This window comes from Gadus macrocephalus, chromosome 6 (assembly GCF_031168955.1).
Source record: "Gadus macrocephalus chromosome 6, ASM3116895v1".
Classification (NCBI taxonomy): Eukaryota; Metazoa; Chordata; class Actinopteri; order Gadiformes; family Gadidae; genus Gadus; species Gadus macrocephalus.
The window spans coordinates 17,643-43,539 of record NC_082387.1 but is presented as its reverse complement, the minus strand read 5'-3'; the positions used below and the strand labels follow the sequence as shown (position 1 = coordinate 43,539).

The 25,897-nt window shown below is 42.6% G+C and overlaps 1 protein-coding gene across 5 annotated transcripts; it reads right to left on the bottom strand.

Annotated features, from left to right (window-relative positions):
* Positions 1–18,229: 18,229 nt before the first annotated feature.
* LOC132459193 (histone-lysine N-methyltransferase PRDM9-like) lies at positions 18,230–25,632 on the bottom strand. Of its 5 annotated transcripts, XM_060053588.1 has the most exons (14): positions 25,425–25,632; positions 25,077–25,203; positions 24,842–24,955; positions 24,478–24,608; positions 23,734–23,877; positions 23,571–23,635; positions 23,131–23,321; positions 21,267–22,717; positions 20,133–21,065; positions 20,014–20,064; positions 19,884–19,934; positions 19,739–19,803; positions 19,515–19,623; positions 18,230–19,047 (listed from the first exon to the last, which is right to left on the bottom strand). In XM_060053588.1, the coding sequence occupies exons 1-8, from the start codon at positions 25,503–25,505 to the stop codon at positions 21,942–21,944; spliced, it is 1,629 nt and encodes a 542-aa protein (XP_059909571.1). In that variant the 5' UTR covers positions 25,506–25,632; the 3' UTR covers positions 18,230–19,047; positions 19,515–19,623; positions 19,739–19,803; positions 19,884–19,934; positions 20,014–20,064; positions 20,133–21,065; positions 21,267–21,941. The 5 variants fall into 5 exon arrangements, with proteins under 5 accessions (XP_059909571.1, XP_059909570.1, XP_059909573.1 ...); XM_060053587.1 differs by having other exon boundaries at positions 20,133–22,717; XM_060053590.1 differs by having other exon boundaries at positions 20,133–22,717; positions 24,478–24,659; positions 25,077–25,632.
* Between the last annotated feature and the right edge of the window lie 265 nt (positions 25,633–25,897).

The window sequence follows — 25,897 nt, the reverse complement described above, 5'->3', positions numbered from 1 at the left end:
TGCAATGACGGCGGTCCACTGTTGTCCATCCCAGGTTTTGCAACGCTACGTTTCTTCAAAAGATCATGAAAAGTCATGAGGAGATTTGGGGTTTTTCGATACCTGTAAGTGTACAATATCGTCTGTGTAAGCACACGGTCTGTAAAACACAAGGTGACATTAGCTTTTAGAACATTGATTTTGGATTAAGGTCATAGTCTACGTTTGCAGTTTTATTGGGTTTACATTATCTCTCCCAGTTCTCCGTATGTTTCCACAAGACAAGGGCGCTGGGGATTGTCTTTCCCTCAATAAAACTGTTTCTGTGGACACGTCTTGTGATGAATGTGTTTAACGATTTTGAAAGCGTGTTCAGAGATATGCAAATGAAAGCATATTTTGCTTTGGTCCCGAGTCCTGTAAGGTGTCCACTACTTCCGTCCCATCCCGGTGAACATACAACGGATTTTCGGCAGTTGGATCCTGATGTTAAAGATGTTAAAGATGTTCCCTGTCTGACCTTCAATTAAAAAATAACTCTGCTCCCAATATCATGTGGTTTTATTCCTAGTTTTGAGGTGTAGTTTTGGTAAACTGCTTACATTTGCACACAAAAGCAGATAAATAAAAACTCCATTGAAATTATAATCTATTTTTTATTTTATTCTCTTTTTTTCATTAATGGAATCTCTACAACAATAGTAGGCCTTTACTGGCTTTACTCTTGGCTACTACCATATAATAATAATAATAATAATACATTTAATTTAGAGGCGCCTTTCAAGACACCCAAGGTCACCTTACAGAGCATATAGTCATCATTCAAAACTATGTAAAACAGACTAGGAATAAAAGGAAAACAGAGGTTAAACATGAAGAATAATAATAATTAATAACACTCAAAGACGCCTAAAGTGAAGGGGGGACCTCACTAACCACCACCAATATGTAGCACCCACTTGGGTGGTGCACGGCAGCCAATCGGTGCCAGAACGCTCACTACACACCAGCTTGAGGTGGAGAGTTAGGGATGAGGTGGAGAGTGAGGGAAAATAACATATTTAAACACTATCGACCATATTTAAACACTGTCGATCACATTTAAACAATATCGACCACATGTAAACACTATCGACCACATTTAAACACTATCGACCATATTTAAACACTATGGACCACATGTAAACCCTATCGACCACATGTAAACACTATCGCCCACATTTAAACACTATCACCCACATTTAAACACTATGGACCACACGTAAACCCTATCGACCACATTTAAACACTGTCGCCCACATTTAAACACTATGGACCACATTTAAACACTATGGACCACATGTAAACCCTATCGACCATATATAAACACTATCGACCACATTTAAACATGTAAACCCTATCGACCACAATTAAACACTATCGACCACAATTAAACACTATCGACCACATTTAAACATGTAAACCCTATCGACCACATTTAAACACTATCGACCACATGTAAACACTAGCGACCACACTCAAACACTATCGACCACATTTAAACACTATCGACCACATGTAAACACTAGCGACCACACTCAAACACTATCGACCACATTTAAACATGTAAACCCTATCAACCACATTATTAATACATTATTACATTATTAATATATATACAGACATACTACCACATTTTTTAATTTAGCAATCGCACATAATTATTTTCAATTGATACAACTATATTTTAATGACTTGCCATTTTACTCAAGATTGTCCAGTAGAATTGTGACAAACAAAATAGATTGAGTTGTATGTTTTGTTTATGTGAAGCAAACAATAATAATGAAAATTTGAATGTAAAATAACTATTAACATTTTGAACATTACTAGGTTAATACTAATATATGAATGTGATAAAAAAAGTCCCTAAAACACCACCCTTCACCACCCTTCACCCTTCTACCTATCACCCTTGGTGATAGGTACAACAATCAATCAACAAGTCAGATTGAATGAATTGTCTCTGTTATATTAGTACACAATCTTTAAATAAATACTTAAGATATGTAACGCATCAATACAACAATCTGTATACAACGAAAGCCAAACAAAGGCACTGTTAGGTAAAGCACAACAAGCACATGGAAACATCCTTTCTGTTCATGGCAGACCTTCTACACCTCATCTCAGGACGCCTCGTCCTGGGACGAGTGTCCACAGCACTCAGGACAGCAGCAGCAGCAGCTGCGGCAGCAGTAGCGTTGAAGTGGACTCAGAGGTCCTGTTGAGCCCCCTCCAGCCTGGGGCTCTCGTTGGTTTACTGCTCCCCCCTGTGGCTGTACCTCTCTGTGGGGCTTGAAGCTAATCTTAGGGTGCTGACATGCGGTCGGACCACATACAGAGTTAGATTAGATGCACCAAACACCGACACTAGTTTCGACAACATTGTAGTTCATGTCGGCACCAACGATGCTAGGATAAGACAAACTGAGGTCACAAAAAGCAACATAGCTAGGCTTTGTGACTTCGCCAGAAAGATGTGTCGGCATCGATTAATTCTCTCTGGCCCTCGTCCCTCCGCCCAATGATGAGCGTTATAGTAGATTATTGTCTCTAAATCGCTGGCTGTCACGATATAGTTCAGAGCAGGGCTTTGGTTTCATAGATAACTGGCCCTCCCTGTGGGGTCGCCCTGGTGTGCTCATGAGAGACGGCCTACACCCTACTGGGTTAGGCTCCTCAATTATGTCAAAAAACATAGACAGATGTCTTAGTCAGGCGTGACTCATCCACTCACAGCACGCTGGGCTGCAGGAGTTTAGCAAACCTGCTAGCAACATGATAGTTTACGTTGCAGAGTCTGGAACAGCAGATGGGTTAGCTGAACCAGTATCTATTGCACCAATTGTTTCAGAGCTGAGTGTTAACCAGACTCCCTCTGAAATTAACACTGTACCTATATGTACGGTGGTGCGGCCCCGCTCTGTCTCGAGGTGTAAAACCCGCAGGCGAGGGCCGCGACCAGTATGTCGAACTCTGGCGATCCCACTGATCGCCCCAGAGCTGAGTGTTAACCAGACTCCCTCTGAAAATAATGCTGTACCTATATGTACGGTGGTGCGGCCTCGCGCTGTCTCGAGGTGTAAAACCCGCAGACGAGGGCCGCAACCAGTATGTCGAAACCGCGGCATCCCCTTGACCGCTTCAGAGCTGAGTGTTAACCGGACTCCCTCTGAAAATAATAAAAAGGAAGCACTCAGAATAGGGTTCATGAACATAAGGTCGCTTCCATCGAAGGCGCTCTTGGTCCATGATCTTATTATTGATAAAAAGATCGACATACTGGGCCTTTGTGAAACCTGGTTAAAGCCAGATGGGTTTCTAGCCCTAAACGAAGCTACTCCACCCCATTACGTTAGCACCCAAGTATCTAGAGAAGTTAAGAAAGGTGGTGGAGTAGCCCTGATATCTAATTCTAAGCTTAATTTAAAGCCAAAGAATAGATATATTTTCAGATCCTTTGAGGTGCTAGCGCTCTGCACCTCAGCTCCCAGAGAAGCAAAACGAGTTCCAGACTCTTTCGTTTTAGCTGTAGTATACCGTCCCCCAGGACCGTATTCAGTTTTTCTTGATGAGTTTTCTGACTTTGCAGCTGATCTGGCTACATACTCAGACAATATTTTGCTTATTGGGGATTTCAACATTCATGTGAATAACCCATCTGATGCCCTCGCAAGGGCTTTTCTGTCCATTACAGATACGCTTGGCTTCAAACAGCTCGTCCAGCACCCAACCCACATCGGTGGAAACACGCTGGATCTCGTTCTGACCCGCGGTGTAGACATTTCACAGCTAGTGGTCTCTTCCTACACCTCAGCTTTATCAGACCACTTTTTGCTTTCCAGGTGGTGGTATCCTGCCCCTGCGACGATCAGCAAGCTACTTTCAGCTGTCGCCGCATCACACCTGCAACCATTACAGCTATGGCAGATAAGTTATCTGGTTCACTTGCACCTCTTTGTAACTATAGTGGTTCTGTGGAGTGCCTTACTGATGACCTCAACATTGCCTTGTCTGTTGCCATTGATTCAGTTGCTCCGAACGTAACTAAAAAACGAACATTGAAAAAACCAGCCCCCTGGTTTAATGCAGAAACGCGCACTCCTTGAACGCAAATGGCGCTCGACTAAACTTGAGGTCTTTCATCTTGCATGGCATAACAGTCTGCTCACCTGGGGTGAGCAGACTGTTATGGGTGCGCTGACAAATGCCAGGAACGCCTACTTTTCCAGTATCATCAACTTGAATAGAAACAATCCCAAGTTTATTTTTGACACGGTGAGGAGTCTCACTCAGAAACAGACTTAGACAGTGGGCTCCTCGATCGTGGCAGGTGAATTCTTGGATTTCTTTGAGAGTAAGATTCAATCAATTAGACAGGAAATTGATGCTTGCCGCGCGGCTTGTCCTACACATTCTGTGGGGCAGGATGGGGAACTCTGACGCAACTCTCCTGGAGTTCAAGGCAATTCCTTTGGTGGAACTTGAAAGGGTGATAAAGGCATCAAAGCCAACAACCTGTATGTTGGATCCTCTCCCTTCCAGGGTTCTCAAGGAACTTCTTCCCACGGTGGGGCCTGCAATCCTCTCGCTTATGAATCTCTCGTTTTCAACAGGAATTGTTCCAATTAAATTCAAATTACTTTATTTTTCCGTTAGGAACTTCAGATGTGGAGGAGCAGCAGCGTGTGTCCATACCCAACAGTACATACAATAAACAAAAGAAAAACACGCACACACTCGCAAACATACACCATCAGCCCTGCAGAAAATAAAAATAAAAATCCTTGCCTAAGCCTAATAAGTAAATAGGATTATTACCTCCATAGTGGAGGATGAATAAATAAATAATTTAAAAAGATTCCAGGTATTAAAACAAGAGGATACAGTTCAAGGAGGGGTTAAACCATTCAAGAGTCTTATGGATGCCGGGACAAAACTTGACAGGGCTCCGTTTGTCCTTACTGTAGGGGCTCAGTATCTGCGGCCTGAGGGTAAGAGGGAATACTGGCTGTGTAGAGTGTGTGTGATGTCAAGGGTGATTTGTGTTGATTTCTGCTTAGTCCTTTTGTTGTATATATTGATGAGGGATTCCTGCTGTTGTCCAATTATTTTGCTGCTCAGTTTGATGATTCTGTTTAGTGGGTTCCTATGGATGTTGGACAGTGCTCCAAACCAGGAGGTGATGTTAAAGGTGATTATGGATTCAATGAAACATCTGTAGAATGCTGTCAGAACGGATTGGTGGACCTGGAGTTTGCGGAGTTTACGAAGGAAAAAGAGACGTTGCTGGCACTTGGAGTGGATGATATCAGTATTTGTTTTGAAGTTGAGTTTGTGATCGATTGTTGTCCCAAGGTATCTGTATGTGTCAACCCTCTCTATCGGCTGGTTGTTAACAGTCAGAGTGGGGAAGGTGGAGGGGGCCTTACGGAAGTCTATAATTAGTTATTTTGTTTTGGTGATGTTGAGGTCAAGGCAGTTCCGCCTGCACCAGTCTAAAAAGGTGGCCAGCTCGGACTCTAACTGATCTAATGAGTTGGTGGAGTCCATGATGACAGTGTCGTCAGAATACTTGATGTATGTGATGTCTGGGTTTGTGCTTCTGCAGTCGTTGGTGTAGAGCAGGGGTGCCCAACCAGTCGATCGCGGTCTACCAGTAGACCGCCGACAGATCCCAAGTCGACCGCGAGGGGTGAAGAAGAAAAAAAAAAATATATACATATTATTTTTTAATAAAATAAGATTTGCGCAGGACATATACGCGCGGTAGCGCATGCGCTGTCAACAGCAGTTGAAAGCCGTCAACAGTAGTTACTCACTCCGAAACGTTGGCATGGCTGAGGGGAAACGAGCTAAGACCTACCATTTTCACCCTGAGTTGGAGGAAGATTATTGAATATTGTTGAGAAGGTGCCGTGCGCAGACGGAATGAACCCCCCCCCCCCCCCCCCCCCCCCATAGCCCAGTATCCTAGCAGTGAGCTCCTCCATTAGCTTCTCCCTCTCCTGTGTTTGGTCCAATTTCTCAAACCTGCAGTGGAACTGGTTAAGGTTCTCTGCCATGTCAATGCAGTCTTTTGCCCCGGTGGTGGGAAGAACTGAGTTGTTAATGGGGAGGCCAGCTAGGATTTTGACACCTTGGATTTTGACACCCTCCAGAAAGAGTTTCTCAACTCTCTTCCTGTATTCCATCTTTGCTGCTTTTAATTGTTTATTCCGTTTTTTTTTAATGAGTTTAGACTCAATTTTATTTCCAGAGAAGAATGCAATTTTCTTTTCATTCAGTGTTGATTTCAGGGCTTTTGTAATCCAAGGCTTGTTGTTAGAAACAACCTTAACAGTCTTAGTAGGGACAACCATTGCCTCACAGAAAGTTATGTAGTCAGTTACCACATCAGTAGCCTCCTCTAGGCTGTTACCCTGCGTTAGCACCTCCCACTCAGTGCACTCGAAGCAGGCCTGAAGAGTGTCAATTGCAGCAGAATCCCACTTTTTCACCTGCTTCTTTATAACACCCTCCCTTTGAAGCTTTGTGCGATAAGCGGGGATAAGATGGACGTTATGGTCCGCAGTACTGAGAGGAGGTTTTCTAAATGCCTTGTATGCGTTCTTTACATTACCATAACAGAGGTCAATTGTTTTATCGCCTCTGGTAGTGCATGTAACATATTGTTGGTAAGTAGGAAGTATTTTATTTAGTCTACAGGCATTAAAATCCCAGAGGATGAGAACAGGTGAGTCAGGGGATGCGCATTCAATTTTGTGGACACATGCAGCTATGGCCTCAGATGCGCGTGTGACGTTGCCTGACGGAGGAATGTAAACAAGCAATAGGGACAATTGACTAAACTCACGCGGTAAATATTTGGGTCTAAATGACACGGCAAGCAGCTCTAAGTCAGGTGTGCAGCAAGAGTCATCCACAACAGCAGTTCTGCTCCATTCCTGATTTACGTAGACACACAGCCCGCCCCCGTGCCTTTTCAGGCTACTCACAGCGTCCCGGTCCAGTCTGAGCGGAGTTCCGAATCCGTCAATAGAGAGCTCTGAGTCTGCGATGTTATTATCCAACCAGGTCTCGGTGAGACAGATCAGGTTCGCCTGACTGTACGCCCATTGGCAAGCTATGTTCGCATGCAGTTCATCCAACCTATTCCGTAATGAGCGAACATTGGCAAGTACAATGGAGGGGAGCTGTGGGCATTTCGATGTGCCGGTGAGTCGTTTCAGCCTCTGCCTTACTCCTCCTCTCCTACCCCGCTTCCTTCTCGAAGTATCCCGCCGACAATCGTGGTTGGGGCTATATCGTCTCAGTTCTCCGCAGTTTCCCAGATTTGGTTCTGAATAATCCAAATTCCGTAGTAGCAGCAGATCATCTCGGGAGTACTGCAGAATTCCAATTCCGAGCCTCCCAAAAGCCGCGAGTGATCTGGCTATCCAAAGTAGCAGCAGCAGTAGTAGTAGACACTTCCTCATCTTAAAGTTTAATTTTATAAAGTTCCGGCAAGCTGGAAGCTCTTTGATCAAACCAGTAATCTAAGTAGGCATACGATGTACCATTCAATCACTTCAGCCAACTAGACACGGGACTAAAACTTTGACAAACAAATAGAACGCACAACAGGACGCATTAGAGACGCTCTCCACTTGTCGCCATGACAGCGCCATGGCGACAAGTGGTTTTATCACCACAAGGCTGCGGTGATAAAACCGCTACTCAAAAAGTAGCGGTTTGTCCAAGGTACAGGAAAGGATTGTAGCAAAGCAAATCGTTGATTATCTGACGAGGAACAATTTCTTCGAACCTTTCCAGTCGGGGTTCAGGAATTTCCACTCAACTGAAAATTACAAGAGTTGTAAATGACATCCTTCTTGCTTTGGATAAAAATACAAGCTCAATGCTTGTGCTGCTGGACCTGAGCGCTGCGTTCGACACGATCGACCACAGCACTCTTCTTCACCGTCTTGAGCACTATGTTGGTTTCGGGGGTACGGCTCTTGGTTGGCTTGAATCGTACCTCACAGATAGAACCCAATTTGTGCTTCAAGAGGGTTCAGAATCAAAGCACTGCAAATTACGCTTTGGCGTACCACAAGGGTCGGTCTTTGGTCCATTACTTTTTGCAATCTACATGCTTCCCCTGGGCGACGTTATCCGCTGCTAATGAAGATTAACCGAGATTTAAAACACTTAGACTAATTCAAGAGAGAGAGTGCAAAAGAAATCGAGGGGTCCGGAGCAAGAATTGACAAAAGACTTTATCGTGCAGAAAAACAACAACGACAACAGCCTGAGTAGGTTTGCAAAGTCACTGCCTGGACTTCGGTCCCAGCCCTCCTTTATACACATACAGGAACTTCTTTTTACAATGGAGGTTCCCTTTGTCCCTAATGAGGTTTTCCGCCTTGTCTCTTCGTCTCAGCATGTTATCAACCGTGCCCCGGTCTGAGGTACGCAGGGATTAGCCTTGTCAGTCAAAATGACCCACGCCTGAAAGGTGGAGGTCAACATGACTTGACCCCGCAGTTCCCAGGGCATTTCTGCGTACCTACCATCTGGTGTGAACCCAGACTCAGGCGTCATGTGCTTTCCACTATTTAAAATATCAAGCCTATTAATAATCATGGTTTACTATAGAATATACTCACTAATTTCTACCACACTGCTTCGGAATTAGTTTCCACTGCTACGCGGATGACACCCAGCTCTACAGTCCTGTAGATTCCGGGGACTCGGCCCAGATTCAAAGGGGTTTAGTCCTGTCTGGCTGCTGTGAAGGGCTGGATGTCACAAAACTTCCTACAGCTTAACACTGGGAAGACAGAGCTGATAATTATCGGCTCGAAGTGGGACCGGGAAGAGTTTGAGGATGTCTCTCTGTGGTTGGATGGCCTCGCCATCCCACGGAGTGCATCCGTCAAAAATCTTGGTGTCCTGTTTGACCCTCAACTATGCTTTGACCAACATATAAGAAGTATAACTAGAATTGCCTTTTTCCATCTGAGAAACATTGCAAGAATCAGACCAATGTTATCTGCAGCGGATGCAGAGACACTGATTCATCCATTTGTTTCGTCAAGACTGGACTATTGCAATGCACTGTTCTCGGGATAACCGAACTCTACCACAAAAAGTCTACAGCTGGTACACAATGCGGGAGCTAGACTGCTGACCAGAACGAGAAGGTTTGATCATATCACACCTATTCTTGCCTCTCTGCACTGGCTACCAATAACTTTCAGATCAGACTTTAAGGTGCTACTGCTAACCTATAAAGCCTCTAATTCACTATTCTGTCTGTTCTAGCGTGTTGCGGGTACTGGACTGGATGCCTGGACTCTCCTCATGGATAACCGGCCAGAACCCCATCACCATTTTAATATGATGTGCATGTATTTACCTGTATGTCAAATACCGGCACCCATTGCACTCCTGACCAATGGATCCCCTACTATGCGTTTCTTCTCAAGATTTCTTCCTTGCTGATTTCAAGGGAGTTTTTTCTTGGGGCATGGGTAATAACAGGCCATTTTTGGCCTGTTATTAAAACGTTGAACCCAATTTTGATATCATCCATCAATCGTTTCAAGTCACTCTCTAGAACCACTTGTTGTTTCTGTTTTTGGGCCATGTCTTGTATCTCTTTATGAAGTTCTTGGATGTTCTTTTGGACTTCAAGAAGTACATTTTCCATTCAAGAAGTACAGTTCTATTTCTTTATCCTTAAGTTCTTGTTCTTTCTGTTTCATTCTAAGACCATTCACAACATTCCTGTATTCAGCCTTTCTCTTTTGAATGTTAAGAGCATTTTCTTGTAGTCTTTTCCTGTGTTCCTGTGTTTCATTGAGGGCTCTATTTATAATAGCCTGCTTGCTCGCCAGTTCCACCACTGTCATTTCAAGTCTCTTTTTTTCCTCTTCCATTTTTCTTTGGTGACCTGGCAGTATAACCATTAACCTGTGTATAAAGAACTTAATCAATTCCCCTTCTTCTTTCTCTTTCTTTGTTTTCTCATCTATATCATTGGATTTGATTGAATGATTTGTGTTTGGGCCAATTCCTCTTGAATGTAATCAGCCAAGTCCTCTTCGCCTCCTGCTGTAGGCTCTTGCATTAGCTCTACATTTCCACTTTGTGGTGCCTGCAGTCTTGGTTCTGGCTTCCCTCCGGGGTTTCCTGTTTGCCCTTGCAGATCTACCTTCATAACCCCAGAGTCGTTTATCTTCTCTTTGCTGCTCACCTCAATCCTCTGTTCCACCGCTCTCCTTTTTAGTGTTTCTTGCTCAAAGGCATCCGTTTCTTTCTGTACTCCAGACAACGATCACATCCGTTAAGCCTCTGGCTCTTTTCTATTGACCATCCGTAATGTCTTTTTGTTTTGATTTCTCTCCACTTCCAGCTCAGACTTAAGCAGCTCCAACTCTCTAATCTCTCTTTTAGTCCTCTCGAGTCATCAAGCTCGCTCCACTTCCCTTGTGTGACTCAAATTTGCATCTCAGTTGCATCTCATGTTTATTTTTTTCTCAATCAATCTTTCAATCTGTAACTAAGATTTTAGTTTCTCTATGTTCATCTTCTCAGTCTTGTTCTCAGCTGCTAGTGTTTCAATCTCCTCTCGTTGTTTCTCCAGATTGAGTTTTAGGGTTTTCAGATCATTCATTTTCATGTTTCCTCTCATTTCCATTTCTCCAAGATCACTCATAACTTGGTTAAATTGATCAGTGTCTCTTCTTTGTAATTGTATCTTTAGAACCTCTAACTGATCCCTTTCTCTTCTGATCTTCTCCATCCTATCATCCAGTTCTCTCCTTCTCTTTTGCGTATTTGTTTGGAGGGATTCCTTTTCTCTTTGAATTTCAACCAACCGCATTCCAACTTCCTCTCTTTTTCGTATTTCCCTCTCAGATGACCTATCATTTTCTTTTCTTTTTGTTACCAACTCTGCCTTCAGTAGCTCAATCTCCCTTGTCTCTCTCTTGATGTGTCGCATTTTATCGTCAAGTTCTTGGGTTTGTTTCGCAATACCATCCCTTGCTTTGTTTATTTCTGTACACAGCTTTTGTCTTTCCTTTATCAGGCTCTCTCTCTCGTACTCAACCTGATGTTTCAACATCTCCATTTCCTGTCTTTCAGTTCTGCGACAAGCCCTTAACATTTGAAGGTCCTCCTTTTGTTTGTCCATAGCAGACTCCGTCCCCATCTTCTGTTTGAGTTGGCCTTGAAGTTCCGCCATTTCTTTCATTTCTCTTTGTCCTTGGTCTAAATTGGCACTTTACTCAGTTTTCTCATTTGTTTCTTCTTTGGATACAAGTTCTAAAATATCTTGTTCTTCTTTCTCCATGTCTCTTTCTTGAAATTGCTGCCTATCAATTACCACTTCTCTTTCCTGTCTGTGTAGTTTAACCTGTGCTAGATATGCCTCATCTCTATCAATATTGGAGTCCATGTCTATCCTCTGTTGACTGATTTCTCTATTGACTATCTGAAGCTCAACGTTTTTCTGGCAAATCATATCACTTTCTAAGCTTTGTTTCTCTGCCTCAATCTTGCAGTTCAAACCCTTGAGTTGTGTCTGTTTTACTTGGTATTCCTCTAACTTAGTCTTAAAATGTGAAGCCATACGTTCAATTTTATGTTTTACTTTGGCTATGTTCTCGATCTGCTGGTCCACCAGCACCTTCTTCTGATGTAGTTATGTTTTTAAAACGTCCAATTCATCCCTCTCTCTGAGAGTTTTTCTCTCGTCGCTGGTCAAGTTCTCTCTGCTGTTTCCTAATCATCATTTGAATCCATTTCATGTCAGTCCTCTCTTTGCTCAGATACATTTCACGTTGATCCATGGCTTCTTTAACTCTGTTTGGGACATCTGTGATGTGTTGCAGCAGCTGCAGCACTGACCCCTCAGCGTTCCCGCGGACCTCCCTGGGAGCCCTGTCAACGCAGCTTTCTTCACTTTTTTTCAATGATATTTGTTCTGATGATTCTTGTATTCTGTTCATCTCCCGAATCAAGGTTTGTATCCTGTCCTTTCCTAACGCCGGTGGCCTCTCTGATTCACGTTCTATCAGATTTGCTGGTTTTGTTTGGTGTTCAGTTGTTAAAGACGCCACTGGTATTTCATATTCAACATTCTCTCCTTCATAACTCTGTCTGTGAACCTGTAAACGTACTCTGTACTGTTCTGTCTGTTTGATCTGCCCGGTTGATCTATCATCTTGAACTCCTTCGTCCCTCTCGTCTGACCCATCGTCAGCCCCTGGCAGATAAAGGTTGCTTATATCCTCAATCAGTCTTTCCATCTCTTTGTGCTTTTGTTTTAAGTGGTCCATAGCCCCTTTCTGAGCAATCTTCTCCAATCTTTAGTCGAGCTCACGTCTCTGTTTCTGTGCTCTGTAATTTGTCCACTTGGTTTGTCTTCCGCCCTGTTGCAAATCGGTTCTCCCTTGCTTGGGTGTCTGTGTCACCGTCTTTAACACATCTCTGATCGCTTGCACTTTATGAACCAACCTTTGGATTTTTACGTTCACTCTAATCCCTTCAACTGCCCCTCATTCTCTGTATCCATGGCGAATTGACTTGCATCGTCCTTCTTTGACCTCTCTTTAGCTAATCTAATCTAGCTAGTAAACTGAGTGTTTAATGTGTATCATAGTCTAGCTAGCTTGTGTTAATTTAATTTCCTTAATTAAATTTAGAGAATAGATGATAGATAGATAGATAGATAGATAGATAGATAGATAGATAGATAGATAGATAGATAGATAGATAGATAGATAGATAGATAGATAGATAGATAGATAGATAGATAGATAGGTGAGCAGGCATTTACTAACTGGTAAATGTTTTTTATTATAATTATTCACGTTATCCCCATAACATGTAGCTATTACTGTGTAGGGAAATAGATAAATACAATGCAATACAATGCAAATATAAAGTTAGGAACGCTAATAAATGTAATTTGTAAAATAAGTGTTATCTGTCTTGTCGCGCTGAATGAACGAGTTCGCGAATGTTCAAGAACCTTCCACGTCATTCGACGCGATCGATCGTTGCCAGGCAGGTTTGGAATGGATTACTATGGATGACGTAGGCCGGTACAATTTTAACGTGACACCTCCACAATGGCTGCAGCCGATCTTACCCCAGCAAGGAGTCTGTCGCTGATTCCTTGCAGGAATGTGCCCACTGGGAAACATATTGTTGGTTTCATGTATTTAAAAATAAAATATCCACCATATTTAGGAGCACCGGTGCTTTTTTTTTATATAGCTTACCATTGTATTGGTGTTTCGCCATGTTTTAATGGTGAAATGGATGTCAAGACCCCTGCAAAACATATCAAAGAGGAAACATTCTAAATAATTTATAAAAAATTTAACATTAATCATTTCAATTCATGAAAAAAGGAAAAAATTATGTAAAGAAAGATTTTCTAAAACTCTTTTCCTCTGCAGGTTCGTGTTCAATGCATTAGCCCCCTCATTTTAAGTTTTAAAAGCAAACAAACATGTCAAAAGTTAAAGTTCACTTCTCTCACCTCTGATGATTTTCAGTTCCAACTGCTCAAAGACATACAGTTCAAATAATAATCTATGTAATAATTAACCCAGTTCACAGTGTTGACTTGAGTTCTCAGTGCAACGCTTGGTACTCCCAACAGAGATAAAAAACAATATCACCCCCTAAAAAAATAAGCCATCTCTTTAGCTCCACCCTGTTTTCTTCCCCATAAAACCCACATGACAACGAGTGTTGTTCAACATGATTGGACGACAGCTTAGAGAGAAGTGGTGGCGTTTTTATTTTTTGGCCATTTGTTCTTACTTCAGCCTGACTTTCTGTGATGAGGGTGACAGGGGGTGTCTCTGGCTCGGTGTCCCCGGACCCCCCACGTGGATAATCACACGTGCACAGGCACTGTGGCGCACGTACTCACACGCTCCACGCACCTATCGAGGGGGACACATTCATGCATGGTCTCACACGTGATCACACCGGGCTGCACGCCCACTCGGTTGATCGCCTCCTGTTCATTTTGAATAACCCCCCACATACAGGCACTGTCGCCCAACCTCCCAACCGAAGGCCCGGCCACGCGACGCGCGGTGAGGACAGAGCAGCACACCCATAGGTTGTTCCCGTATACATTTATTACCTAATGGTCTATATGATCCATCCTGAACTAGGGCAAATACTCACAATCTTAGACCGTATTTTTAAAAAAAACATCCTTTAAATCGCTACAACAAATGTGTTATCAGTGGGGTTTTTATGCTGTTTTCTTGCAGTCACACAAGTTTGAATAACCACCAGTGACAATGGTGATGCAGGCACTGCCTTTTGCTGTCACGAATACATGTGGTGTCTTTTTAAACTCTATACAGTAAATGTATACATTATACATACATTTTATACAGTGTGGGCTTTGTGTGCACGGTATGGCCTCTACTAACAGGATCATTAATTTGTCCCCTTCATTATTACAATAAATCCAGTCCAGCGAAAACGAATAAAGTAGTGCTGTCAGTTAAACACGATATTAACGGCGTTAACGCAGAACAATTTTAACGGCGTTATTTTTTTTATTTGGCATCGTCCTGTTTTTATCAGTATATGCCAATGTTGTTATCAATAAAAAAACATTAGCACAAGGCAAGCTCGGTTGGAAAGAATACCTTCAGCCACTCGGCCCTTTGTGGAATAGTTTGGACATGCCTACAGAACAAAAAACAAAGGGCATGTCCACGATGAAACACTAAAGCACTTTACTTCTGCTAACAATAGTCTTCGGGTTCCATTGATTGCATTTCCATTTGATTTGAGGTCAAAATCACTGCTCTTTAATGGTTTGTGAGTGTCGGACTAATGGTTGTTGTTACTTCATGAGGTGGATGCATTGGTTTGTCTCGTCCACTAGATGGAGGTAAGTGACCACGGATTACAGTTTATGCGTTAAAGTCTAGGACCCACACTCCTAAAGAACAAAGAGATACTCCTTGAACACCTAGAGCTTTGACCTTTGACCCTGTCTGTCCGTCTGTCCATCCGTCGGTTTTTTTGTTAAACAATGAGTGAGACGACAAGAATGTGTTTGTGTGTGTGTGTGTGTGTGTGTGTGTGTCCAACTGGAAGAACAAGAGCAAAGTGAAGGAACTGGGAACAATATTGTGTGTGTATATCAGGGGCGGCTGGTGATCAAAAATGTTGATCACACCCCCCCCCTCATACATTTTTTTTAATATAATAGATTTGATTTCCTGTATTCTGGTGCATTTTGGAGATGGCCACTTTTACCTACTATTTATTCAGATTCATAGCCTACATCCTGACTTGCAGGGCCTGGACAAGCTTACACTGCATATCTACAGACCTACTTCATGGCCATTCCACCAGCCATTGCTATTTGACCCATTGTTGTTATTCTGATATTGAGACAAATCATGATCACTGTCCTATAGTCTCAATGTCTACTTCAAATGCAGTTATTGGAATATGGGACAGTTGCTTCATTTTGTTTATATGCTACAGGTCGAAAGACCAAATTAATATGTAACTTACTTGCTCCTTTTAAAGCTATACTGTACGATGTGAGAGAGCTAGCATGATTTGAAATTAGCTTCTCTTCGGAGTTCCGTTTAACTCCTCCCCCACCCTTCAGGACTCCCTGCCCCAACCCCTCGACACAGAGCCGTGCACGAGCGCTAATGCTGCTTACGGCTTACTTCAACGGCAACCATTGCGTCACTTTTCAGGCCATTCAACTCCCTCAGCTGTCGCCATCGCTGAAAAGCGAATCCAATATTTATTCTCGTTTTTCCTCGAGCATTCTCCAACTTTTTTTTTGTTGCTGCCTTTTCATTTTCTGTCTTTCTTTTTCTTGCCTTTTTAAAAGGATGAACCGGGGCAAGTAACGGTGGCAGTGGTAACTTCTGTTTTTTTGTTGACGTTGTAGGTTCACTAGGTCTAGTCCACTGTCATGAACTACTATGATAACAACGCTTTCTTTGCCCTCCGTGAACGCGCTCAGGCCGGCTCAGGCTCGTACACAGAGGGGAGAGAACGCGCAGGCTTGTGATTGGTTCTTTAGATTCGGGTACAATGTCTCAGATTGGTAAGCATTTCAACAGGTTTATAGCAGATACAGAATTCGTTTTTTTTTCGCTTCTTTTTCATTGCCCATAAGTTATTTATTGCTGTCAGGATGTAAAAACCAATTTCAACAACATATTAAAAAGTGCATATCACTGAAAATCGTACAATATGCCTTTAAGTATAACATTGCTTGGGGAGTCCAATTCCTCCACTGAAAAGGGTGGAAAGTGCTTACAACTCTCTACTAGTTAGCGATCTATCTCTTCTCTACACGTAGTTGTGGTGCGCGATTGCTGCTGAGGGAGGTAGCCTATTTGATTGATTCGCTGAATTGTCAAATCATGTGGTGATAACAAAAAAGAAAAGCGACACCATTGGCCTGGGGCGCACTGGTGCGACCCGAGGGCGAATTTTCTTGCGCCAATGAAAAGCTGTCTCTGCTTGATAGACAGCAAGGTTAGCGAGCTTACATTGGCCGTTTCTCAATTCGCGTACTTGTGCGTGCTCCTGTGCTCGTGGACTCGTGAAACGTCATCAGTCGTTGCCCGAGCACTGTTCCAATTCGAAGCACGCATCAAGCGAGTACTGTCGTAAAACCCGGAAGTGTTCTTGATGCGTGCTCGATCTCGCCGTTTCACCGAGCATGCATCGCGTGTGTGCTTGCAATCGCTATAAATCCCAGGATGCATTTCGCACTCGCAGCAGTACGATGGCGGACAATATGGAGAAGACGCACAACTGTAGCTTAAGTTACTCTTAACTTATATATATATTTATATAATATATAATATAATAATAATATAAGATAATATATAAATATATATATATAAAGTCGTGTGTGTATAGCTTATACACATGACAGGACACGCATATCTTTTAAATTTTTATCCATTCAGAATACTGTATTTACACACTATTTGAAAATGAAAGAGGCTGGGATTTTGTTTTATATCATTTGTTTATATTGTTCAGTAGTATATGCCTAAATGAGGCCGTAGCACAGTTAACGGACGAGCTGAGGTGGTGACGTCATCGAGTCCGCTGCTGTTCCAATCGCAGGTACGTACTCGCATGCTCGCAAGTCTGTGCTTGAAGTACGGACTTGCCAAGTACGTACTTGCAAGTCATCGAGTCCGTAGTACGCGTGCTAGGAATTGAGAAACGGCCATGCTCCTGTCTGGCCGGTTAGCCGTTAAGGCCGATTTAGGGTCGTTTTAGACGCAGAGACGTAAGCACGTAATTTACACAAGGGACTTGTTTTAGACAAGTTTTGATTTACGGTTCCTTAAGGATTGCGCGTGTTGCAAGGGGATTCTCCGCCAGAACAGTAGGGGGAGCAACGAACGAATCTGTGGGCGTGGAAGTGGAAATCGCTGTGAAATGTGAGACTCCTGAAAGGATGTGGTTAGCTGGCCAATCACAGTCTTTGCGAGCTGCGTAGGGCCGTAGTGTTTCAGTCGCATAGTCAGGAATTTTGGGCGACGCACTTAAGCGCGTAAGGGGGGATATTTTACCGCGCAAGGGGGGGGGTTATGTATCTTACGTGCTTACGCGTTACGTCTAAAACAGAGCATATATCGGCCTTTATAGTCTGCAGCTGTGGCTCATAGGCTAATTGAGCCACACCCATTCTGGAGCTCTTTAAGAGGGCCAGAGTTTTCAAGAGAGTCTAGCTGCAGACATCCACCCACACGCTCCAGACATCCACCCACACGCACTTCCGCTGCAGACAGAAACATCCACCCACACGCCGGAAATCGGATAATAAAAAATAAAAATCGGAGAATTAAATAAAAATCGGGTGTTACGTAATGTGTTTACATAAATGAACGGGCGTTAAGTAATGTGTTTACATAAATGAACGAAATAAGTTAATTTATAAAATCGGATAAACGCTTCCGGTTTTGGACAGAAGACCTGACACTCGCTGTTGACTTTAAGCTGGAGCTTATGGCTCTTCTCTTTCCGTAAATACACAAACCTTATTCAGAATTCCCTCTGTGTTATACTGCAATCATCTCAATTTAATATTTGATAGGACACAAACTGATACTCGTTTTTAAAGCTGAAGGGCATCAGAGATTGAGGCTAATAATTATTTTAAATACTATGTATGAGTGGACAGGAATAGATAGAACAATTCCCCTTTAGCTTCACCTTTTCTGACATATTTATATTAGGTCTAGCTATGTTACATTCTGTTGTCTTAACATAAGGTTCGACTGCATTCCAACATAATTTATCATGTTATTAGCACTTTTACATTCCTAAATTCTTACTCTGAACCATCATTCATTTAATATCTGGCTCTAATCGTCTATAATATTGTCTTACCTTGTGCTGCTGGACCACCTTATTTGCCCATATTTAAATACGACAAACTCAAGTCTGTGTTTTAACTTAGCTCTGTGTGTAACCAAAGTGAATAAGTAAAGTCACACAAAAAATCAATACATTGTAAACGTTATAACACTTTATTAAGAACACTCAACAGATAACTGAACTCAGAACCTCACACACACACACACACACACACACACACACACACACACACACACACACACACACACACACACACACACACACACACACACACACACACACACACACACACACACACACACACACACACACACACAGAGAGCAATGTCACTGGCTGTCCACCCAGCGACCCAGAAACATGGCGTTGACCCGAAGATCCTCCTCAGCTGCCATGTTAAGGAAGACCTCCATGTCTTCCTGAAAATCAAATGTGAAGAGCAGGGGATACTTTTCTTCTTCATCAGTTGAAGAACGTATCCTTTCCAGGAGCTCCTGCTGTTCTTTTGCGTCCATATTCGGAAATGTGGGCTCGACCACCTTCCCCCTGAGCAAACCTGCATTCTGACGCAGCCAGGCAACTCCAGCCACAATGTTGTCAAGTGGCCCCTGTTTAATGGAAAATGAAATGCCACCAAGTTGGAATCATTTTATATTCAATTATATTATTTTTGCAACCAGTTAGTTACTTAAACTAAGACTTGGAACTGTAAGGTTCTACACCCCGGACTGCAGACAAGCCCATCCAGATAATAACACATCAAATTAGACAACAACGGCACTGTGGTGGGAAACATAACTGGAGGGGGTAAGTCTGTCTACAGAGAGGAGGACCTGAAACTGTTGAACACTGAGTGAGTTGAACACCAGAATAATTTTGTCCTCTTTAAATACTTAGAATAATGAAAGACCATCACACCTAGGATGGCACATTCTTTACAAAAGATTATTGTCATGACTGAATGGTGGAAGATTCAGGGAAATTAAAGATTGTTGTAGGAGTAAATGAACAAAAAAAGATCAATCAAATGCAACTTAACATTAACAGCATTAAAAATATATAAATAAAAACGTACCTCATCAATGTCATCTCGCCTTCTCTTCTTCAGTTTAAAAACTGGTGGCACCTCACCCCGAAGAAGAGCCTTAGATGTGTCAGTCCAGTGGGCAAAGAGTTTGCCATGGCTCAAATATTAAGAATTAAAGGAAGAAAGAGAAATTAATACACTACAAATACAACAGAGGCACTCATGTGTAATCATTTCTTAGTCAAACAAAGGTGAACATAATTTGGCCTTACCTTCCAAGGTCAAGATTTTCAATCAGCATGATATACCACCATTTTCTCAACGATGGCATATCAGTCTAATAAAATAGAAAAAATATATATCAGCCATAATATAAAATAACTTTTTAGATAGCTTTGAATAAGCAAGGGAACTTACAACAGTGAAGTCAAAGGGTGCATCCATGACTTTGTAAAGGGCATAGGCCTACTGTAAATAAAACAATAATTTTATGTTAATATTTTTTAAGCACAAAGAGTAAATAAATCTGCCTAATAGTCACACCTACCATCAACATGAAGATGCCACAGTCGATGCCATACTTTTGCCGTGGAAAGCCCTATCATGTCAGAAATGAGTTAGTATTTGTACTTCTAGTTTCACAGTATCATTAAACAATATATTTACCTCGATGTCCAAACCAGTCGTCTCTTTCCATGGCCCAGGGCTGAGAGACTGACAAAGGTTTCTAAAATGGAACAGACAGCAGCATTTAGAGCATATCAATCATGCAAAATATGGCCGTTTTTCATGTACCGCACACATGACGCAATCTATTTAGTCAGGAACAAGATCTTCATGCAGTCACACACACCATTTCAGCAGGCTTTTTATGGTACCATTATATAAACTCACTTAGCGGTTTCAATTTATTGTAGGTTTAGGAGTTCACAGTGTGTGGACATTTCTTGTTAAATTCTAAGGTTAAGTTGATATCCAATATTCATGTTATAGATAAGCAGCACCATAAAATGGCTGCTATACAGATTAGAAAATGATCTGGAGAACAAACATTTTGGAACAAACAGAAAGGCATTGAAACTGCATCAATCAGGAACATCAATAAGAACCATCATGCAAGTTTGTGTTAGTGACCTCAACAGTTCTCTCATTTCTAGATCGCCAATTCCAAACTGTGCATGTTCACATTTGGAATCCAGAAAGAATATCTCTCTCTGGCCTGTGTTCAAAACCTATGATTGCAGTTTATGACAATTACATAACATTGCGTGAGATGACAAGACAACACAACACAATACCAACTCAATCACTGAACAGTCTAATATGGAATAGGCCTACTGATTATTTTTCAGAACATTAAATGAAAGTTTAGAAAAAAAAAAGTAGAGCAGTTGTGCTCAAAGATACCACTATGTGCATTAAATAAGTACAATTTGGAGTACACTCAGTGTGCAAGAGGTAGTTTGGTCTATTTTCGTAATTTCATAATTTGCTTAATGAAAGTCACATGTCATAGTTAGTATCGCTACTTGCAGATAACAAGAAATGTCCAGGTTTCCAAACAGGAATTACAACAGCGTCTCTGAAGTAAACATCATCCTAATAATAAGGAAAAAAGTTGAAAATAAACTGTGAAAATACAGGAAGAATATATAGACAGAATTTTTAGAATAACAACTTATTGTCCTGCAACTTCTCTTCCCGATTGTTCTGATTTATGCATTTATTGTAAATGGGTGTGGTTTTAAGTTCCCTGAGTTTATCATTTAAATTGAAACCAGTAGGGCATAATAGACTTACAGGTAAACTTGAAAGTGGGTCACATGCTGTTGGATATCGCCAAGTCGGAACAGCATTGAGATCAGCCACAAATATGCTCTTCCCCTGTGTAATATCTTCGTGCAGTGAGTCCCGTTGTTACACCGAATTCTGCGACCCACCGAAAAGTGTGACCCGAGGGGGCGCTGTTGAATAATGTGCAACTCGCGCTCCAGACATCCACCAGCACGCAATTTCCAGCGTGTGGGTGGATGTTTCTGTCTGCAGCGGAAGTGCGTGTGGGTGGATGTCTGGAGCGTGTGGGTGGATGTCTGCAGCCAGACCCCTCTCAGAGTTTTAGACTGGAGGGGCTGGAGTTGTGCAAGTGACTCGACAGTTGTGCTGTGTTTTAAGTAAAGAGATGCATTGTAACAACAACGTGCGTGAAGAAAGCTCTTTTTCACAAGGATAAATAAATACATACAAATGTAATAAATATAACAATGACGTCAGATCTACGATACCTTACTCTCAAACTATTTTTCTTCTGAACATTTTTTGGGTAAAAACCTTCACTCATACAGACATGAATATAAATAAATACATAAAGTTGATAAGATAAACAATTAACCGTTCATGTGCCCTTTTAACATATAACAGGAAGAACCATGTTTGATTAGATTTGAATAACAGATGTCTGGGAACCATTTAGTTTCTTCACGTGGTTGTTTGGGTGGAGACTCCTCTGTGAAGTTGTTGGTGACTTTTGAGATGACAAGATTGACTAAATGTTTTCCCACACTGTTTACAGTGGTATGGTTTCTCTCCTGTGTGGATGCGTTGGTGTACCTTTAGATTACCAGATTTACTAAATGTTTTCCCACACTGTTGACAGTGGTATGGTTTCTCTCCTGTGTGGATGCGCTGGTGTACCTTCAGATCACCGGACTGACTAAATGTTTTCCCACACTGTTGACAGTGGTATGGTTTCTCTCCCGTGTGGATGATCTGGTGTCTCTCGAGTTCGTCAGATCTACTAAATGTTTTCCCACACTGTTGACAGTGGTATGGTTTCTCTCCCGTGTGAATGATCTGGTGTCTCTTGAGTTCACCAGATGTACTAAATGTTTTCCCACACTGTTGACAGTGGTATGGTTTCTCTCCCATGTGGATGCGCTGGTGAACCTTCAGACTATCAGAGCGACTAAAGGTTTTACTGCACTTCTCACATCTGTGGCGTCCGGCTCCTTCTGCTGGAATCTGGCTCGTGCTTTGGACGGTTCCCGGGGAGGCTCCGATCGGTTCTTGATAGGAGGCTGCGACGTATGGGAGGAGACTGGGCTCCACCTTGATTTCTCCACTCCTCAGCAGTCGGCCGTACAGGTCGCCATGGCTCCTCTTCATGTGTTTGTGGAGGAAGATCTGAGACGTGTAGGAGTACGGACACTCGGGACAGGGGAAAGCCTGTGCTGGTGCCAGCTGGGATCTCCCTCCTAGCAGAAAGAGAGTCATATGTATTTTATTTTTGAGTGCTGCTGATGGCTGGTTTAAGCAGCCTCACCTGGTCAGAGTCAGGTGCTTTAGGCTTTGGGGCTTGATAAGGCTGCACAGCCTAATCAAGCATACCTGAATTAGTATACTTATATGTTTTTTTGAAACCTCCATGGTACTGTATATTTTGCATTTAGACCTTTTTCCAAGTAAGAATATTTTTCTATTATGTTGTCATCTTTTGTTTATTATATTTAAATTTATGTTAAAACTTCACCATTTCCTGCATAACTTCTTAACTGCTTTGTTAATGTCGATGTTTATTGTCCAAGCTCTTTTGAATTAAAATGAGATGTGGTCATGAAGTGCCGCATAGAAACCAAACCCTGACAGAAAGACAGACTTGAAGGCAGACCTTTAGTAGAGCTCTTGTTGTTCCACAGTCGATCAAATCCGATTCCCAGATGTCTGGCGTATTCGTCCCCATACCAGACCAAGAGCTCTGCTCCTGAAGTCACGAGGCCACAGGTGCGATACAGAATCCCTCCTTTGTACTGAAACGCTATTAGGTTCTGTTCCTCTTCATTACGAGCACAATTGACGTACCTAACACACAGACAGGTACGTCAACACACCTTTACAGTCTATCTTCTGCACATGTCATAGCAACACAGAAAATATTGTGGATCTAATCAGATAACAGACACGGAGAAATATAAATGTTATCAATCAAGTAATGATAGTAAGATAATTGTGAACATTCTTCATGCAGTAGATGGTATAACAACAATTTCCCCCCGGGGATCAATAAAGTATTTCTGATTCTGATTCTGATAAAAGTGAATAGGGTCCTACCTCATCCAGTTAGAAAGTGTCTCTCTCTTTGCATCAATGTAATCACTGTGTCTGCTCTTGTAGATCTGGAGAAATGTGTTAATCAGACTCTATGCCATCCAATAAACTCACACAAGCACACATACAAGACTAGATCAAAATAAATGAATACAAACACACTGACCTCCCAGGAGTATCCACTCTCCAGGGCTCCCTCTTCATCTGTCCTGTGTCCTTCGTAGGGTCCAAAGTGTGTTCCAATGGGAAGGCCACCGTCTCCACAGTAAAACACCCCTAGACCGGCCCCAGGGATCCCAGAATCTCTGATCTACCCCACATGAGACAGAGACGGAGAGAGGAGGAGAGTCGTAGAGTGAGAGGAATACATAGAGGGAGGGAGAGGTGGAGGAGGGAGGAGAGATAGAATACAAGAGAGGTAGAGGAGAGCGAGATGGAGACACATGGAGAAGAGAGATGTAGAGAGATTGAGAAAGGGAGAGACAAAGAGAGGTGAGAGGAATGGAGGGAGGGAGAGAGGTGGTGAGATGGAGGGGGGGAGAGGAAGATAAGATATGATAAGAAATGAATGGAGATGAGTAGTTGGGAAACAAGTGAGAAAGAGAGAGATTTAGACAGGAAGAGGGAGGGAGGAAAGGAAAGAGGGGGTTGGGACAGGGGGGGAGTTCAGAGAGGGAGTCACATAGAGGGGCAGATAGAGGGAAATGGGGGGAGAGAGGGAGAGATAGACGGAAAGCACGATTCAGGAAGAAGAACCATTGGGGGAGAGAGATATATCCATCTGCTTTGGCAATATAACTGTTCACATTACTGTTTTTATATACATTAGCTGGGCAATGTATTAAACAATGAATGTTATACTGTCTCATTGGACGGGGAGAACTTTGTTGCGTTAAAGTACGACATATACCTCAAACCCAGCGGGCAGCGTCTTCTTGGCTCTGTCTTTCTCTCTGACAGCAACGGGGCGATCAGCCATGAAGACGATAGGACCGTGGACCTCGCACTCTTCGAGGAAGAAAGTCCTACACTCATCACAGACTGGAGAGAGTTCATTTATTTATTACGTCCAAAAGAGCTTCAGCTACAAATCTATATTAAATAGACAGAAACAGGAAGATTAAAAATTGGTTTGTGAATATATATATATAAGAGAGAGAGAGAGAGAGAGAGAGAGAGAGAGAGAGAGAGAGAGAGAGAGAGAGAGAGAGAGAGAGAGAGAGAGAGAGAGAGAGAGAGAGAGAGAGAGAGAGAGAGAGAGAGCGCCCTCTTACAGAAGTAGTCGTCATCCTTAGGTACTTCCGGTTCTTGGTAGTTAACTCTGAGAACATTTCTCAGGTTCCTCCCTCTTGAATAAACACTTGAGCCCTTCATATGTTCATGGAGAACTGATACACACACACACACACACACACACACACACACACACACACACACACACACAGTTACAGACTATACGTGCACAACAAGGTGTTATTGCAGGGAAGCAGTGGTGGGATCAGAGCTAACCCAATGAGACCTCCTCCTGGACTGCAGAGCCCCTCTCTACTCTTCCTCCGGGGGGGTCGATCTCTGGATGAGAAGGAGTGGGCCCTCCAGAGACCTCCTGGTCGCTCCGGCCCCGCCCTGAGAGACTCTGACAGACAGAACCTCTAGTTAGGAGTACTCCCTGTTTTATTAATGTGGGTAGGACACACCTTACCTCCTAGCAACAATACGTCTAAGGTTATACATCGTGCTGGTGTCATTAATACCCTTGATCCATGAGTCTGCTGTCACACGGACATGAAGCAGGTCTCGTACCATAGAGGACAGGACATGGTAAGGCTGCTGAAGGTGATGTGTGCTGTTTTATACCTGTACAGAAACTGCATCTGACGTACTGGGCTGTTGTAGAGTATTGATATGGTGTCTCACCTCCTCCACTGAGTTACTCATCTGACTGGTAGGCCTACAGCTTGAGTCCAGATCAATCGTCTAACAATGAAACATAATTAGAACATCTGGGAAAAATGTCGACGGCTAACATCCCTTTGCTAAGTTAATAAGAGTTACTTAAAGTGTAATTCCGGCGCAAATTGAACCCAGGATCTTTGTTTTGGCATTAAAACCCATCAAATAAGCCTCCCAGATACCTTTTTCATTTGAAAATCGAGTATTATAGTTTGCCGGGCGCAATGTTTGGCGTCCATGTTGTTGACTTGGGGCATAGTGTTTCGCTTCTAAATCCGCATTTTTGAACCACTAAATAGCACCAAACCTCTGCAGTAGCATGACTAGGGTCCCTACACATAAAACGAAGCACAAACAACTTAGTTTGCAAACCCGGA